The 19,082-nt window shown below is 44.5% G+C and overlaps 1 protein-coding gene across 3 annotated transcripts in view; it reads right to left on the bottom strand.

Moving 5' to 3' along the window:
* Window positions 1-7,031: 7,031 nt before the first annotated feature.
* The window catches only part of ankfn1b (ankyrin repeat and fibronectin type III domain containing 1b), a 145,554-nt gene continuing 133,503 nt past the window's right edge, over window positions 7,032-19,082 (bottom strand). For all 3 annotated transcript variants that reach the window (XM_074619720.1, XM_074619718.1, XM_074619721.1), the window contains 12 exons: window positions 18,211-18,318; window positions 15,725-15,824; window positions 15,304-15,436; window positions 14,290-14,409; window positions 13,604-13,819; window positions 12,323-12,489; window positions 11,396-11,546; window positions 9,607-9,775; window positions 9,295-9,461; window positions 8,912-9,119; window positions 8,079-8,803; window positions 7,032-7,498 (listed from right to left, as the gene is read on the bottom strand). In XM_074619720.1, the coding sequence (XP_074475821.1) occupies window positions 7,184-7,498; window positions 8,079-8,803; window positions 8,912-9,119; window positions 9,295-9,461; window positions 9,607-9,775; window positions 11,396-11,546; window positions 12,323-12,489; window positions 13,604-13,819; window positions 14,290-14,409; window positions 15,304-15,436; window positions 15,725-15,824; window positions 18,211-18,318 (2,579 nt within the window). In that variant the 3' untranslated portion in view covers window positions 7,032-7,183. The remainder of the gene's footprint in view (window positions 7,499-8,078; window positions 8,804-8,911; window positions 9,120-9,294; window positions 9,462-9,606; window positions 9,776-11,395; window positions 11,547-12,322; window positions 12,490-13,603; window positions 13,820-14,289; window positions 14,410-15,303; window positions 15,437-15,724; window positions 15,825-18,210; window positions 18,319-19,082) is intronic.

Here is a 19,082-nt window from a genome sequence, read left to right on the forward strand (position 1 = left end):
CAAGTTGTAGAGCGCGGAGGTGGGGCGCCCTGAGACGGAGGAGATTAGGGCCTCGAGGCCTGCTCACTTTCAACGTGCATTGGTTGCTGTTTTGCAGGCGGATCGGTTTAGCCGCGCACAAACTGGGAGCACAGGCTCACATGCACCTGGCAGCACCTACGTACCAGCCTCTGAATCCTGCTCCGCTGCCAGGGGAGGTGCTGACGAAATCACCTATCACATGATTCGCCACAACTACCACTTTGTCGCTGCAGATATTTCGATGAGTCACGGGCCGCTGCGCCCGCACACTCCACTTTGAATCTCTTTTATGAGCATGAATAGCCACTATTCAGGGCGTTTAGGGAATGTTTTCTTTTTAGGTATTCAGATATATGCCAGGGGGTTTATATTTAGCTCGGGTCCTCCTGGAGTCAGAAGGTTTAAAATTAGGAGGTGTCAGAATTCCAGTACAATTCTTAAGTTACTGTCAATAAACGGTAAAGGGCTGCTCTTAAAGGCGTAGTGTGTTGGCAAAGACGCATTTGTGTGTGATAAGCTGCTCGGGAAAGCGTGTGTGAATTTGTCTCGATATAGTTCAAAAGTGTAAATCCTCTACATGCTACACGTGTGCATTTGCACATCTAAACATCAAGATTCCTGAGTGCATGCCGCTTGTGTGCACCGATGTGTGTTTGCGCGTGTGTTTGTGCGTCCATCTGCACATTAGTGTTTGTAGGATCTGTTGACAGGGAAGCATGCAGCATTTTATTTGCTCAAGGGCTGAAAAAACACATGGCGCTAGCAAGGGAGCGCTGTGATATGAGCCTGCTGAAAGCAAGCTGGCCAGCCAGAATTCAACCCCGGGATCATGATTCAACTAAACATACACACAAACTGTAATAACAGAGCTGTGCAACATAAAGCTTGATTAATGCGTATGCAAAGAAAAAAAAAAAAGCTAAAATTTGTAGATCTGTTATTTTTAAGTTTTAAAAAAATACTTCTTTGTACCAGTGAGCTCGCTTTCAACATATGTAAACAGGCTGTGACATGAATAAAATGGCTATTTTATTTATAAAAAAAGTTTGTTTTTAACGTTTAATTTTAAAAAACAGAAATGTTTAAATGTGGTACATTTTGGGACATTTTTGTCAATATTTTCTGAAATGCATAATTGCAATTACAATTAGGAAAATTAAAGACTTAGAAAGATCTTTATGTAAATGAACACTAACATTGGATTCAACATCTCACCTTGCTGCAGTGATGCACAGGTGTACTCTAGGTAAAGACGCCTCCAGTCTCTTGAAGGCGTCTTTACCTCGTACAGGATGGTCGAAAATTCTTTTCATCTCAGCGGTGAACTCGAGGACTTCCTCTCCCGCAGCGCTGACGCCCACTCCAAAGCACTTCACCCGGAGGAGGAGACCCATCAGGAACGTGATTTTCGCTTAATCTGTAGAATAGGACAGAGGCTCCTGGTCAAACAAAAGGTCAGGCTGCATTAGAAAAGATCAACACAATCCAACATTACCATCATACCGGTTTGGATCAGGTAACCATGGTTCCCTGACACTGAAACCGAGTTCCAGGGATGTTGTGAGCTGGCAGGCGAGCAGGCAGGAAGAGAGCTGGCTGGCTGGTGGGCTGGATGAGCTGAAGCGGCAGGTAGGTTTTTCCTGGAGGGTGTTGAGCAGCAGTTAGTCGAGGCGAGCGGGCAGGCAGACAGATAAACAGGAAACAAACTGGCAAGATCACCAGCAGCAATGGCAGCGATCCGGCGGAGACTGGCTGACGAAGCAGGGTTATGCCGTGAAGAGGAGCTTGATTGGTGGGCAGGTGTGCTGATTGCAGGAGCGTTGATTGCAGATGAAGTCCAGGTGAGAAGTGAAGGAGAGACAGACACACCAAGCACACATCACTCAAACTAAAAGGCAGAAAAATAATAAAAACACACTCACACCAGGCAGGCAGGTGTCACAGAGCAGGGACTGTGACCAAAAGAGTTCTATCAGTGTGGATGGAGGCCTCAGATTCCCTGAAGTTCAACATCTGGAACATCTGTAAGTTAATATGATGATATATACAGTAATTCAACTGATAAAGGACCTCAGCCAACATGCCCCGCTCTATGTGTGTTTTGGCAATATTCAACTCCTTGAGTGACATTTTCAATCCAGCTATTGACCCTTTAATTGCTATATTTGGAGTAAAACCTGTAGACTGCGACTGGCCATCAAATATGTATATTGAGGTGGCCTTTTACTACCTTATTGGCCTGACCCTAATACTTTTAAACATGAAGAGCTCAAAACCTCCATCCCATGTCAGGGGGATCAGGGATATAATGTTTCATCTCAAGTCGGATAAGATCAAATTCACTTCATTGGGCAAAAATTCCATAATAACCTTTCAGCATATTGTAATTCAAGTGTTCTGAGAGATAACTAGACTTCTGCACCTCCTCATGGCTCTGTTTTCAGGCTTTAAAAGATCTAGCCCGTGACGGGAGACTTTGGCCAATCACAGGTCATTTCAGAGAGAGAGAGAGCGTTCCTATTGGCTGTTCATTCAACAGAGGCAACTGTCAATCATGAGAAAGTGTGCTCCGGCTGGTGGGCGGTGCTTGGTATTTCCTCAACTGATCTCAACATGGCTGCCGGTTCACAAACTTTCTAATTTTACAGCTAAACTACACTACAAGATGTTTCTGAAAACATTTGGGGGAGAAATAGTCATTACAGTAACAGAATATTGATTCATATTTGATCAGCGCTGCCTAGTTTGATCGGAGTTTGCGAGTGATTGACAGGAAAACAACCAATCAGAGCTCTGATTGGTTGTTTTCCTCCAGTCTGTGAAATCTTGCAGATGCCATTAGGAGCACCGGAGGACACAGAGGCACATGAATTTTTTTCAGATTACCTGTCTCATGCGCTGTCAGGATATAGTGATCGTTTTATAAAAATAATTTTTTTTTAAATCATATTTGCTCCAATTCTACCTACTACAGCTTTAACGTTTGGATATCGTATAAATAACTTTTGAAAAATGAGGCATCTAGATGTTATTTTTATGTTGAGCGTACTTCTACAAACATGCATATCTCATCTTTACAGTGCCGCATTGAGAACGTAAAGCTGACGTAATGCACATCACCCTGAACGTGGGGGAGGGGATGTCATTATGTCGAGTATTTTCCTAATGCTGAGCTTAAACTCGATTCAAACCTGTTAAAAAAAAAAAAAAAACACTCCATCAACATAGGCAATAGTGACATCATTGTTCATCCCTGGCGACGAGTGCACGCTTCATGTGGCCATGCCCACCACTTATACGGTGAGATTCTGTCTGCAGCTGCCCACCATTCAGTTTTCATCAACCGGGTGGCAAACACTGATGAGGTCATTGCAATATAGCATCTGTAGGAACAAGTTGCCCTCTATTTGTCATTCGCTCTCATTCATATCAGACAAACGAGCCGCTTTTGGGAGTGCATCATACGTGTGGATGAAACTCCAAACTAAAAGAATAAGCCCCAAAGAGAATCCGATCTGCACACACTTGAAATATAAGCTTGTTATGCTCCTTATGGCGGACGAGGTGAGCCAAAATATATCATGAATCCTAGCGGAGCTCTAGCGCGGGTTAATGCGCGAAGTACTATATCTCTCAAACGGGAAGTGTAAAAAGGTCAATATCACATAAAAGACGTTGTTATTGCTCACCATGAAGGTTAGAAACTTCCTCCGCTCGTGTGCGGCGATCTGTTAAAAGAGAAGAAACCCTCATAAACAGCCGAGGCTTTTATTTTGTAATATTCATTTATTGTTCAATAAAAATAGATTTTAAAAAAAGTGACGTGATGTCTCCTTCATGACTTCGCCTGATGGATCTGCCAACAGCTCCTTGTAAACATGGGGCTTTACTTTATTTTTTTCGACCGGAGAGGGAATTCAACCCCCCCTCTTCCCCTTTAGCTTAATCTTAAGGCAGAGACTCCTGCCTATAACTTCACTGACCTTTGACCTCAGTAGTGACGACAGCCCCACATTCACTTTCTTTCACATTTAGGGCAGATACAGTACATTCATCCCCTGGTCTTTGTTTGTCTATATACATGGTTTTCTGGTTGTGTGATTTGTTTTTGCAGTTGGCCCTCGTAAAAACCGCTTTAACAATGTGAATAAAGAAGACATCTAAGCGCTAACACAACAGTTCAAGCCATTAGTGAAACCAATTACAACTTATAACATCAGTTTGTCTTTATACAGTAGTTACACGTAAACACATCTTTGAAAGTGGAAGGAAACTAAACTCTGTAAACACTTTTGAGAGACGCCACTGTGAACTCCCACCCCTGGGACAGGTTCTCCGACGACATCCCGTGAACCTGGAATGCTACAGTAACTGAGGCCAGCAGGTCCACTGACTGACTTCACCCATCGAACTCTCCTCTATTGGACCTTTCTGGTGCTACATTTGGAAAATGTTGCTGCTTATTATAACGGTAAGATGTTTGCTGAGCCTGTGTTGGCGTTTTATAGCCAGAACAAGTATTTATTTATATGCTGGAAAATCGTTGAAAGTAAGAAATATATAAAACACAAACAGCCTGCGGTTTTTGAGATGTGATGTAAACGATGCACGGACTGTTTCAAATGTAAAGTGTGAACAGAGGAATCCAAACTTGGCACGGGTTCCCAAAAGCGCTAAAAAAGGATGGTTTAGATTGTTAAGAGACCTTATTTGTTGTATAGTTAGAATTAATGTGGTTCATAACAAAAATACAATGCGAGCATCAGTGTTTTGGTATTTGAGGTAATCCACATATTAGACTCTCGACTGAATGCTTAGACTTGCAAGGCGAGAGTCCCATAACCCATCAGGGTAGACACGCTAAAGCGTAAAGCACAAATTGCAAAACTGTTGCGAGATGGTTGAGGTTAGGCAATGAACTCGAGAGGTCGTTGGGCAGCGAGTCTCGCGAGAGCTTTTGCAAGTTTTCGCAATTTGGGGGTTACCTTCTAGACACGAGTCAGTTTCAGGGTGTCCCCAGCGAAAAGGGGAATAATTTTTCACAAAAATTTCATCCATAAGTTATACAACAACAGAATGCATGACTATTATGTCATGGGTTTTATACGCTTTTGGTAATAAAACATCTAAAAGCAAAAACAGATGGAGGACCCTGGGACCAAATGTTATCAAATGAGGTCCGTGGTCTAATTTGTTTAGTGGTCTTTGACATGAAAAAGTTTGGGAACCACTGTTATAGACCACACTGATTATGTTGTTTTATAAGATTTGATCTTATAAATCTTATAACAGACACATTTCAGTAGGAAATGATTAATAATAAAAAATAAAATTGTTAATTGATGTTTTGTAGATTGAAGTGATGCTTTAATAAAATCTGATTGACTAGAAATTGAGCTTCTGCGGTGACTGTGGCTCAGCGGGTAGAGCGGGTCGTCCTTTAACCATATAGTAGGCGGTTTGATCTCTGGCTCGTACTGTCTGCATGTCAAAGTGTCCTTGAGTAAAACACTGAATCCCAAGTTGCTCCCCGGGCGCTTTACAGCAGCCCACTGCTCCTAAAGGCTCAGGATGGGGTTAAATGCAGAGGTCAGATTTCATGTATGTACCTACATGTATGTGATGATTGTAATAAAGTTTGAGTTTTTTTTTTAACTAAAAGTTATGTTTGTATGACTGTTCATAATAGATATGATTCCATCACAATTTAAACACGTCACACTTCGCTGCGAGAGCATACTCAAAGTATGAAATTGTTGCATAACAGACATGACGTCATATTTTGGAGAGAGGTTGACTTGCTTCAAGTCTATGGATTGTTTCTCTCATAATCGTTGTTTCTATATTTGACATTTTGCTTTTAATATTCTCCATCGGTCACACGCGTTGCAGGTCGTAGTGGTTTGTTCAGGAGCTAAAATATATATTTCTAACCATCTAATAGTTATTTTAAAGTAGTTCAGAAGTCAGTGTTACTTCACTAACAAACAACGGGCCTCTTAACAACTCGAGTCATCCCTTTCACACTAGAATCCCTTCGGGAGACCCCGCTCTAGACTGGTGGGCACCACTTTCTGATGCACGTGGGAATACCACTGAACCAAACACAACAAAACACTGAACTGGTTAACTCTTAGCACAGCATGAACTACAGTACTTTAGATGAACTTAGCACAATTCTGGAAGGTTTACATGCTTTTTTTCCCCATCTATTAGAAAAACAAAAGTATTGCTTTGTGTTTTCTCTGTTATGAAAAACCCAAATTAACTGGTTTTTAGTTTGTGTTACTTCACAAGATGAGTGTTTGTTAGCTACACTACGACTGAGTCTACTAAACAGAGGTTCTGCAAAAAGGGAGAAAAAGAGCACTGGAGAGCCAGCGCCAGGTTCTGAAAGATGCAACCTCCTCCTCCTCTCTTGCTCTCACTCTATCAAGCTCTCTCTCCCTTGCTTGGCTGCCTCGCTAGTAGACGGTACAGTGGCCAAGAGCGGTTGAGTGACAGGCTGACGGGCCAAATCGTCGGGCCGATTGCGTCCCCAAGAGGAGACGCCAGCCCCCCTCTGTACTTCTCCCTTCCTTCCTGCCCTCTGGGCCGGGTCCAGAGCCCACATCCTGGGAACATGGGGCCGGGCGGCTGCAGCCGACAGCTCTTTGGGAATGACACAATGAGAGAGTTCATAGGAAAAGCCGTGTCCGCGTGTGGCTGGGGACGATGATGCTGCCCATGTCGTTTTGGCAACGCCCACGGCCCGATGTGCCGGCGTCAATCATGCCAGAAGTCAAAGTGACGCTCCATTAATCTTGCTCGGCATCACAATCTTGTTCCCAAATGATTCCTGACAGCACAAAAAAAAAACTATTTTCTCTTTGTTCCATTTGGTGTTCATATGAGGGTCTCTGGTGTTCGTAAAAAAGGTCCTACAGTACGTACGGGAGAACACATTTCATGTGAAACAGAAGCATTTCAGATAACAAGAACACAGGAAATATGACATGTTGTAGCTGCAGTTGTGGACGGTAACACCACAGTGAGAGAGAAAATAGTGTAGGAGCCCGTTTGTACAAATGTAACAGTTCCTTCATTTCCATACACGTTTATCCCGAGAGAATCTGCACACGGCATGAACTCTTAAATACTTGCTCTATCTCTCGTGGAAGTGTCACACTGTGGTGGCCCGGCTGTGTTTGAGTGCTAGTGGTGAATACTCCTTAATGCGAACGCACAGTTTGCCCCTCAGCCAGGGGTTTTGGAGCTCCAGCGGACAGAAATCATCCTGAAGCCACTTTTCTCTATTATCCACCACCAGCACGAGGCCAAAGTGCTTCAACTGTTCAGAACTGTAGTACGCACACTGCTCCTGTTCACCACCGACGCCGCCTCCGCCGCTACCGAGCAGGCGCCGCGACACGATGTTCATCTCCTGCACCACCAGCTGGATCATCTCCCGCGCCGACGTTCCTGGAGTTACACAGAGCTGAAACACAGGAGGAGAAGGTATCACTGAGACTAGTGTCACAACAACAGTTTAAAGAGGACCTATTATGCTCATTTTCAGGTTCATACTTGTATTTTGGGTTTCTACTGGAACATGTTTACATGCTTTAATGTTCAAAAAAACACTTTATTTTTCTCGTACCGGCTGTACTGCAGCACCTCTTTTCACCCTCTGTCTGAAACGCTCTGTTTGAGCTCCTGAGGTCAGCTGGCCCACTCTGTTGTGATTGGTCAACCGAACCAAACTCTTCAGACTCCACTCTAACTAGCTTTGTTTGAGGGTGTGCCAAACTAGTTGCTATGTAGGTATTATGCAACCGTGTTACTTGGTGACATCACAACGTTACTGAAGAAAAGGCGGGACTTCATGCGAGGTGTTTCAGCAGTTCAGGAGCAGTGTTTCTGTCGGGGAGAGTAACTCCCTTTGGAGTAGACTTTGGGCTTTGTAACTTTGCACACCTTTTACATGCACAAAAAAACGATATAACACAATAAAGGAAATGGACAAAGCACAAAAGCATAATAGGTCCTCTTTAAAGGTGAAAAGAACATATCTATACCTTAACACTGGTCTCTTTTGGCAGGCCTGTGCGATACTGCGGGTGGACTCTGAGTGTGGCGTGACAGCTTTTCCTGAGGGCAGCAGGAGACGTCGAAGAGAGTCTCTGTGTGCCGCTGTCCTCTGATAACGTACGCGCCGGCGGAAGCTGCGGTAGGCAGCGCTCAGCCGAGCAACAACGTTCCACCGACGAGGGCCGGTGCCATCTCCGCTGTGGCGAGGTGGAGGGTGAGGGGCAAGTGGTGTGGTAGGAGTAAGGCTGGTGGGCTGCGGTGCTGGAAGGGAACTCCAGGCTGCTGGTCCTCACACAGAAGGCCTGTCTCTTCTCTGTGATGTGCAACAGCTCGATCTGCCTGCTGGGCAGGATGAAGTCACTGTCAAACAACTCCGGGCCCCCCCTACGCCGTTCACCGCCACACCGAACCCCTCCGCCGCACCGCTCACCTTCCCTCCCGTGCTGCGGCTCGGAGGCCTGGAGGACGTCTGGCGTGGAATCCCTAAGCGCCCCCCCTGCGCGTCCGCCCCCGCCAAGACACAACCCTCCTCCTGAGCCGCTCCCGTCGCTGCGCAGGAAACCACGGGGCTCTAGTGGCGCCGAAGATGAGAGAGGCGAGGGGGGCAACAGGTCCAGCTCACGGGGACTCTGGGCGCGGCTGGAGTCGTAGTCGCTGTCGGTGGTGAGGAAGACCTCGGAGGAGCCCTCCTCGTCCGAGAGTCCAGCAAAATCTGCAGAATATGAGAAAAAGTACTTATGAGGAAGTCAAATTGGAGCAAAATACTATCAGTATCGTGTATGTCAATACATGTTGATGTTTCTGTTGGAGGAGTTCTGACCTGAGTGCTTGCGGCAGGGCTCGGGTGAAGGCATGGGGGAGGGCATGAAGTCTGGCTGAGAGGAGGTGGAGGGAGGTTTGTCGGGCAACACTTCCCTGGAGAAGTCAATTATCCAGCTAATGGAGATGCCTCCCGACGGCTGCTTGTAGCGGGCATACTGCAGGGCGTCCATGATCCACCTCGCATCACGCCACACCTCCTCCATTTGCTGTTGTACAGTCAACAAGATCATAATCTCAGTAACAATTAAATGTTTTATTGGATTAATTTGATTCCATGTCCCACGCAAATACCAGTTTTACACTACATAACCCAAACATGTTGCATCAGTGTGTGTGTAAAAATATGTATATATATATACATATATATTCCAGCTGTGTTACCTGAATGTGGTCCTGGACCTGCTGGTGTTTCTTCTTAGCAGCGAGGAGCTCGGCCTCAGAGAAGGCTTCCCTTAGGGCCTGCTGGGACATGAGGGACTCCAGCTCCAGCAAAGCCGACACTCTGCAGTACTGGCCGATGAAACTTGGGCTATAGGCATTAAAGTGGACTGTGGGAGAAAAAGGCAATCCAACAAGAAAAAAAAAAAAAGAAATGTAAAACGCTGTGCCAGTAAATACAGGAGGAACGTATAGATTTGGAAACAGCACTTGGTGTCAGATTTCCCATTTCTGCCAAAAATCTGATATACTGACCCAGTTCAAAGATCTGCAGGGGCAGGGTGAGGAAGCCAGAGCGGGGGGAGTACGGGTTATTCTGACCAGGAGCTGTGCACACTTCATCTGAAGGAGGCAGGAGGAGCAGGAAGGACACTTTCTCCCCAAACTCCACCACTTCCTGGCTGTAGATACGGAAGTCCTGCACCTAGACACACACAGAGAGAGACAGGTGATCTCAGTGAGCCTTTGGAACCAAAGAAACTAACCATAAAGGGATAGTTCGGGTGTTTCGAAGTGGGGTTGTATGAGGTACTTATCCATAGTAGGTGTATTACTTACAGTAGATGACGGTTGGCATGCCCCAAGCATTGATAGGAGTTACCGACACCGGAGCAAAGCAATACAGTGCTGTGGACGGGGACGGCAGAAAAACGTATTTTAGCCGCCTAAAAGAAAGGCTCACCTAAAAAAATCTATAACCGTTTAAGTGTACGCCGCTTTATCTTGCTGCCACAAAGCCCTTTCCTTTTCCTTTCCGACGGGGGAAATGAACTGAAAGTGAAACTTATCTATGCTCTCTCCAAATCCAGCAGGCTCAGATGACAAAAACAGTATAGATACGTTGCACTTTCAGTTCAATTTGCTGTCGGAAAATACTGTAAATATAGCGGACACTTAAACGGATATCATTTTTTTAAAGTAAGCCTTTCTTTAAGGTGGCTAAAATAAATTTTTCTGCCATCCCTGTCCAAAGCACTGTATTGCTTTGCTCTGGTGTTGGCGCTCCTGTCTGTTTCTCGATGCTGGGGGCACGCCAAACGTCATCTACTGTAAGTAATACACCACTTATGGATAAGTTCTCATACAACCCCACTTCAAAAACACCTGAATTATCCCTTTAAAGCAGTGACAGAATACTGACATTATGTCCACTGTCATTTTAATATGTATGTATGTTCTTTTTGTGACCATGATCAAGCTGCTCGACGGCTCCTTAACGTGTTTATTTGATCATTTCAGCTTTTATTTGACAGATAGAAGTAAAGGGTGAGCCCCCGGTTGCACTCAAACGATGGAAGTCACAGTTCCAGGGTATGGATCATAGAGCGCCAGGCCACCATGAAGTCAATTTTTCACTCATTTAAGTATCTTGAAAGTAGAACCAGAGGCTCCAACTCCAATAGTGGAATGAGAAGTAAGGGATATGGCAACTGTCTGCATGGTTTGCTGTAATTAGGGGTTATTGCATATCACTAATACACTGTTAGAGTAAAACTATCTTACTGTTAAAGCCATATTTGTTGTTTTTAAACTTTTTTTTTTAACATCCATCCCCTCTGGAGATAAACATATTTAGTTCTACATTCTGATGACAGTCTTATCTATCAATACATATATTAATGTACTCTGTATGTAGCTTTTCATAGTGCAGTCGTAGCAGTCTGTAAAGATCAGTTTGGTGCTTGGAACAGTGGGTGGTAAAAGGTTAAAGTCAAATGGACAATGATTGCCATTGTGCTGGAATTCAGACCATGTTCTTTTACAGAAATCATGTCGAATTAGTGGTCTAACCAGAACTGGCTGGATATCCACTGGGATCATGTTCATTGCTTTGAGCTCTCGCTACTGCCTGCCTCTGGAACTTGGCTGGATATCTTTCACGCAGTTTCAACTGGTTCCATGATATCAGTCAAAATCAGTCTACACAAAAATATTTTTTTTGGGTAAAGAAATGGTTGTACATCTCAGTGTAGAACAAAGATACACTCAGTTTGTACACCTCAGTGTAGAACAAAGATACACTCAGTTTCAGATTGACTCTGACCTGATTGCCAGGGACATTGATGTGCGCCATCAGGTCCTTGATGGCGCTGCGCAGGTCCTGTAGGAGGCGATGTGGAGCGCTCTGTTCTTCGAGGTCCATTTCCAATGACTCGTCCAGAGAGCTGAGAGCCTGCAGCCACTGCCACTCCTCTCTAAAACCACACACACGTAGAACACACACTCACATGAATGCTATAAAAGGGTGCATCAATCAACGTCACAGGCATCTTTGTTATTGTTTTGCCTGTATATTAAGCCGATTAGACTGTTGTCAGGCTATCAAATAGCCGTTATCGGTCGATATAAGCACCATAGATGTGTGTCAATAGTGGCCTACTACAACCACTAGTATGTTTTATCATCTATTGACATGGTAGATCACCGAAAGAAGGTATAAATGAACACGACAGCGACCTAGCGACCATAGTAATTCTGACAGGAGCAGAAGCGGAAGTCAGGCGCTGCAGTATAGACAGTGTGAAACTCCATATTGGGTACAGGTTGGTGGTGATGGATGGGACACAAAACACGGGTTTTCAACCAGGAGATTTTGGAACGTAATTATTTTAAGCCAAAAACACAATGTTTTTCCCTAAATTTCACTAATTGTTTTTGTTGCCTAAACCTAAAGAAGTTGTAGTTTTGTCGCCCAAACCTAGCGAAGTTGTAGTTTTTGTTGCCTAAACCTAAAAAAGTTGTAATTTTGTTGCCTAAACCTAAAGAAACCTGTTTTTTTGTGTTCAAAACGTAACGTTTCATCAAGTTTTACGTGTTTTAACTTGTTGCTTTTAAGTTATAGCTATACGTATATGTATAGTAATAGGCCCGTAATGACCCACATCTATGGTGCTTATAGCGACCAATAACGCCTATTTATTGGTCTGATAAAAGTAAAATCGTGTCTGGTCAAAACTCCACTGATCCTCACCTGGACACGTTGCTGTTGTCTCGTATTTTGGTGTGACAGAGGACGTTGGGGAGTTTCTGGGGCACCAGCGCTCTGATCTGCTCCACTGACGTGCACAGCTTCAGGTAGCCCAGGTACAAGCCTGGAGACAACAGCTTCTTGCTCCGCCTGTGATATGCCAGCTTCTCCTGGGAAACAGCAGGTGGAGAGAGATGAAGTGAGAGGACGGTATGTGTGTAGTGTTGAGTGGGGTCGACTGTGTGGTGACACCGATTCTAATTTCGTCTCTTTAAGCAATCTCACATTCATCTAAATGATGTTGTTTTGCTGTCGTTAGTCCTCGAGAGACTTCAGTCTAAAAGTTGTTCCAGCATGTTTAAAGTGGGAGTCAGCACGGCAAAATAGCCCCTCGGCACATTCTTATGTATTTCATCATACAATTTGTTCATAACTGGCCACAAAACAAATATTTCAGTGAAATGCGGTTTTGCCAAAGGGAGTCTCCACCATTGTTTTGGAACCACAAGGCCAAACCAACTTACACTGGAGACAAAGCAGCGTTGCAACAATGGTATCGAGTTTACTGGGCTATATAGACAAAATCAACTTGTGGTTTAGTTCCAGATTGTGGTCGCTCTGAACCAAACAGCCACACAGCATTAGTTACAAAACACAAAACAACAACAATTAGCAAGATTATCATCGTCAGGTCCACGAGGCTGAAAGTCAAACTTCCACTGCCTGGGTGAGCAAAATAAAGTGCCTGAGATGATTAACATTCATGTTGGGCTGGATCCAAGATTTGACCTTGAACTTTTAATTAATTTGTTGGCAAGCCAATTCAATGTGTGTCTTTACAAAGAAGGTGACAAATGGAAGAGGAGAGTCATGATGATTAATGTTTGTCTAAATAAAGAGTGTCTGCACTCGTAATTGGAAGCACATTTCAATTTACAATCCCATTGTTCCAGCCACGGAGCCTCATGTTTACTGGTTTTGCTGAATGAGAGTTTAAAGACATTAGAGCGATACCAATAGATAAATGTTTTCCAGTGTTTTTGGGGTTATTTTTGTTGTTGACAAAGTGCCTCACACTACGCTGTTTCATCTTGCTAAATCTCCGGGTAACAAAAAAATGTAAAGAATGAGCCTGATAAAAACCACAACCGCTGCTGACAAACCCTCCTACCATTCCTGACTGCAGTGGGAGCAGCCTGTCTCCAAAACAAAAGCAGAAATAACACATTTTCCAAAATGGAACTAAACTACCAATCGCTGCCCGTTTATTCCTGCAGGACTCACGTGGAGCGTGATGAGGAGTATGTCCAAGGCGGTGGGCTCTTCGGGGGACGAGATGGACTTGCGTTGGAGCTGCAGTTTGCAAAGCTGCGTCCAGCGAACCCCGTCCAGGTTGGGACAGGCGTTCATGTCCTTCAGGAGCACCAGCAGAGCGTTACCGTGCTTGTCTTTGATTGGCTCAAAATACACCTGACCAACGTCCTGGGTTCCCAGCATTCCCTGAGGAAAGACATCAGATATTAACTGTACTGCTGTTCAGCTGTTCGGTATTATTATAGGGTCTGTGGTCTTTTTTGTTTTCTTCAAATGGAAACGCCCACTCAGACGTTAGCAAAAAGCAGTGGTAGGTTACAAAAGTAAGATAATCGAAGCTTATCAATAATGTTATGAATAATGTGAATGCCAGCACTAGTGGAGTCAAAATTAGCTGTGCTAAATTTGGAAATAACTGAAAAGGTTAGTTTTGATTTGTATGTATAATCCCGTGTTCTGCTAGGTAAAATTACTGCATTTATGAATGTAGTCTGGTGGCTTTGAGGAGAGCAATAAAACGGCTTCAGTTCCCCGTCGGAAAGGGCTGTCTGACGGCGAGGTAAAGCGGCAGCAGAAAAAATTATTTTAGCCAGTAGCAAGCAGTAATTTTACCTTGCAGAACACGGGAGTTGCTGGTCTACCGAGCATAGTACTACCTGTAGATGAGAGACAGCCTGCAGCATCTTGAGACGTGTCTGCAGAGTACAGGAACAGGACGACTGGGAAGGACTGAGACACTGCTGCAGCCAGGGAATCTCCTCCCATAGATAGGATACCTGGCACATGGATTGGATGCAAATATACAAAACGTTTTTCAAATGCATCTGGTAGCAAAACATCGGCTTGTGATCTCCTGTTGTGTCTGCATCTGATTATTAATAACCAATGGATAATGCAATAATTTGTTAAAATGTAGCAATGCGATGCGTAAGTTACTAAACAAAAACCCATTTTTAGCATTATCTGATTGAATAAATAATTCCTGTCTGGTAGTGAAATTAACTTTGGACTTTTTTCTCATGGTTATATGATGATTGTATTAATGGGCTTGCAGTGGGTCATGTGAGAAATATATCAGAGTTAATTGTTGTCTTTCTATCTGTCTCTTTCTGTCTGTCCATCCGGCCCGTTCTCATTCCAAAGGGCGTAAATTACCGATGCTTTGTCACGTTCCTCGGCGTGTGATACCAACACACATGTCACCCTTTAGTGCCTGTATGAGAAGCACCAGGCTTTCCATTAACTACAATGTAAACCCATCCGCTGCAACATTAAATAGTCAGAGAAAGTGCTCCGGGAGTGTGGTGATGTAGTTTAAAGAGCTAAAAGACACACACGGCGGACAGGAGGGGAGATGGATGGGTCCAACAAACACAGGGCTTTCATCCAGAAGACCGCTGTTTGTGTCCCGTGTGTTAGTTTCACTTTCACTTTACAATCAGCTGTTTGTTCGTGTCCCATGTTCACAACTTTAAGTTTCCTTTTCACTTTACAAATGTAGTAATTTTAAGCCCAACCATGTTGTTTTTTCCTAAACCTAAGTGGTTTTGTTGCCTAAACCTAAGCAAGTGTTTTTGTTTGAATTCACAACGTTAAGCATGTGTATACTGCGACCGTAAAATGACGCAAAGGGATCTGTCAAAGCGGCAGTATGTGACGAGTTGGTCTACCTTGGTAAACCAGAGGAAGTCCTGCATGAGGGAGCTGGAGTACGAATCTTCAACCTCCACAATAGGAATCTGGTCCTCCGGAGTCACCAACACATTGTCGTCTCTGTAGAGTATGCATGTCAGATAGAGACCTCTGGAAAGCAACACAGAAAAAGTACATAATGTTACGGTAGAAACACTACAGCTCTGAGTGGGTGAATATCAAAAAAAATTACTACATATCATTAAAAATGTGATAATAAGAAACTAGTTTCTACCATGAAAACCAACAATCAACAATGTAATATATGTAAATTGACAATTTAAACACTACATTTAATTACAATTCCTTTCATATTAAAAACCTCCTCACCTCCAGCATGGAGGTCAACTATTTTTACGACACTTCATGGAGAAAAAACTGAGCAAAAAGAGCATCTACCTTTTCAAGCTTTTAACAAATTTGGTGGTGGTTTGGAAGAGATGGCGCAGGCTTTTGGACACCGAGTGCTTCCTCCCTTGCGTCGGAGCTTTGCACTGTTCTGTGTGGACGAGACGGAGACAGGAAAAAGACGTTTGTTAATTCCACAGCAACAGAATAAATTAGTCAGATTACTTTTAGATGAATATTCTGATGCTCTTGCTTCGGGGCACTTGCGAGAAAACTGTGGCGTGACTCTGATTGGTCGTCTGATTTTTCTCGCTAACACCAATGAACGCCCTCTGTCCTGACAAACTCAAGAAACATCTCTTCCAGTGACAGGCCGTTACCTAATTGACAACAAACCTGACACGTCCAACAACACGGCCGGAGTGGAATGTTTTTCGACATTTCATGCGCTCCAGCGGCGCGGCACCATTTGACAGTCACGCTGGCTGCCAGCAGCAGACTACGGGCCTTGAGGGAACCACTAGCTCTCCCTGGTCCCAGAGGGACACTAACTGTGTGTATATGTATGTGTGTGTGTGTTTACCTGCACATACTAAAGCTGCTGGAGCATGGCACGTCTTGAGCTACAGCCATATGAGTGGAGCCAAGGAGCTGTAGTAATTTGTGTGTGTGCGTCTGTATGTGTCTTAACCCTTTGCCACTCACTGACAGGGAGGTCAGTTAAGTCTGTGGGGACATGTTTATTTTTAGTGGGCCTGGAGGGGGTTGGAGGCGAGAGAGGGAGGTGTGTGTGTGTATGTATGTATGTGTTTGTGTGGGCGCCTGTTGGTGAGATAACGCACCTCCCAACTCATTAGAAACCCAGAGTCCCAAACCCCTCACAGATTCCCCTCTCCTCCCCTCCCAGGTGATATTACTCCAGCCCCAGGCCACTTAAAGTCAATAAATCCCCCCATTCAGGACCCGAAAAGAACTAATTTTCTCTTCAGGTGGACGAGTCGAGGTGGAGCAACAAGAAAAAACAGCACCCCCTCGACCCCTCTCACCTCCCCGAATTGCTCTTTACTCGCGAGTCTGTTCGGCTCGAGTCCTCCCGGCCTCGGTCCGTGTTTGACACTGAGTAAGACAGACAAGTAGGGGCTGACTGCTGGGGTGCCTGTGTTAGTCAAGGCCTCTTTCACAGTTTAATTAATAGTGTTTGGACAAGAGGGAGAATGTGGCGTGGGCTATAAGCCGCGGTGCGACGGGGGTGCGTACATGGACATGTAGGAGAGCTGAAAGGGAGAGCATGTACTTGAATATTTGTGTCTGTTTCATGTACATGTATCTATGTGTGAGCCTGTCTATCTTTATGTGTGTATATGTATGGACAGTAGACAGGACGACTGGCGGGCTGCGGGGGGTGGAGGGCCGCGGGGGGGGGGGAGACGGCAGTAGTCAGTGTTAATTTATGCCCTCTCCCGACTCCAGCCCGGGACTCGTCTCTTACAGGAATAACAAACATGACCCCGGGACACGCCACCTTGGCTACCGTGCCTGAACTCTCAAGCTCAATCAGTCGCCGTCTGACGAACCGAGAGCCACTCAATACTGACTATTATATTGCGTCTCGCCCTATTGCAAATATGGCCTGGCCACAGTGGACAATAGTAAGTGGACGCGTGTGTTTTTTGGGCGTGTGTGCGAGAAAAAGAGAGACAACTTGCTCAATGCTAAATGCAGTTTGCCGTCGTGTAAAAGAGTCAGTGTGGACAGGTTTTGACACTTATGGGACCGACTTACAGCCTGCAGTGTTTGGGGATATAAACAGCCTGAGTGTGAGAGAAGTTGATCTGCATTTTGTCACAGAGAGAGAGAGGTATTCAGCAGAGGAAGGGCTGAGTCATGGAAAAATGTATAAGGGGGTGGGAGTGTGGGGGGGTTGTTGAGACAGAGGGGAGGGTATTATTTTTGAGGTGGCATGCCGTCTTAGGGGTGTACGGCCCCCCGAAGTACTTGTCGTGCCTGAGATTGTAAAGTGTCTGTCAAGGTGAGATGAAACACAGCAATTGGTGGGACGTGTTACACCTGCGAGTTCAACCGACCATTGCTCATGCTCGTGTTTGTTTACGCCGAGAACATTTCTGAAACATGAACTAGACGGTGGCTGAAAATTCAGACATGTTTGTTTAAAATGTGACGGGCGTAGTGAAAACGACAGAAGCTCAGGTTAATGTCAGCAGCTCAGGGTGCATTTCACTTCAACTTCTGCTACTTTGCCTCCACTGATACCCCCAACTAAAAACTGATCTTAAGGTCACGTACTTTCAAGCTGTTATCCTACCGTGTAACTCCATAGTTAAACCCAATGGCGGGTTTAAAACATTGAGTGTGGTGTAACATGTGCTCATATGTACATCAAGTCGCTATCACTACCAGGTTTGGGGGGGGTTTGGGTTTCACCAGAGGTCAGCTATGTAAACCGTTAAAGCGCTCATATTACGGTTTAGTCTTTACGGTATACACGCCCACCAAATCGATCAAAAAGTTGTTGATACCATGGCAGACACAGTGTCGGTGAGCTTCTTTTATCTGCCCGAGTAGCTGGTCTAGTGCCTCCTTCTGGCCTCTCTGACGTGGAGCGCGGCCATCGATATCCCTCCAACCTGCAGACAGAGGCGAGAAAGACGATATTAGAAAAGAGACCATGCAACGTTCTGTATTTATAAAGAGTGCTGATTCAGGATCTCTAGACAGGTGTCTTCAGCCATACAGAGGATTAATGATGGAGAAGCAAAGATGATGAAATGATGATCATCCAAGTCTGAAAAGCTTATTAGATATGTTGCTGTTATGACAAGACATTTTTAACATGGGTATGCAGAGATGAGCTAACATGTAGGAATGCCTGCTGTATGTTTGGTCCTGCAGAATAGGTATTAAGTATATCAGGCATTAGGTATAGTCTGCTCAGTATGTATCATGAAATCTCTAATGTTCCCAAATGGTAGTTTGAGCTGGAACAAAGAGAGACGTCTCTATATTTTCCATTGTGGAGCCATGTTTTGAGAGTCTTCAACTGATTGTAGATCAGTCCAGAAGTTTATTCTTTTCCTATGAATAAAGAAACCAACGTTGACTACTGTCAGTCATTTCCTTCTTTTTGGTCTGTACAGTAAGCCTTGTAAGATTTTTATTCAACCAGGCTGCTACTAGGGAAGCATACAGATTGTGCTCACACTGGAAGGTTTTTATATAACATTATTTGGTTTATTTGAAGTAAGTAAACGTGGATCTATGGACTATGGAGCAATAACTTTGGTTAGATGGAAATAAACTGGACTTAAACTGACACTTTCACGATTGTATGACCAAATACAGCGCCGACACATACGTCAGTGGGACTCTATGTGAGGTTAGTCTGGGGATT

This window comes from Sebastes fasciatus, chromosome 20 (assembly GCF_043250625.1).
Source record: "Sebastes fasciatus isolate fSebFas1 chromosome 20, fSebFas1.pri, whole genome shotgun sequence".
In the NCBI taxonomy this organism is placed as follows: domain Eukaryota; kingdom Metazoa; phylum Chordata; class Actinopteri; order Perciformes; family Sebastidae; genus Sebastes; species Sebastes fasciatus.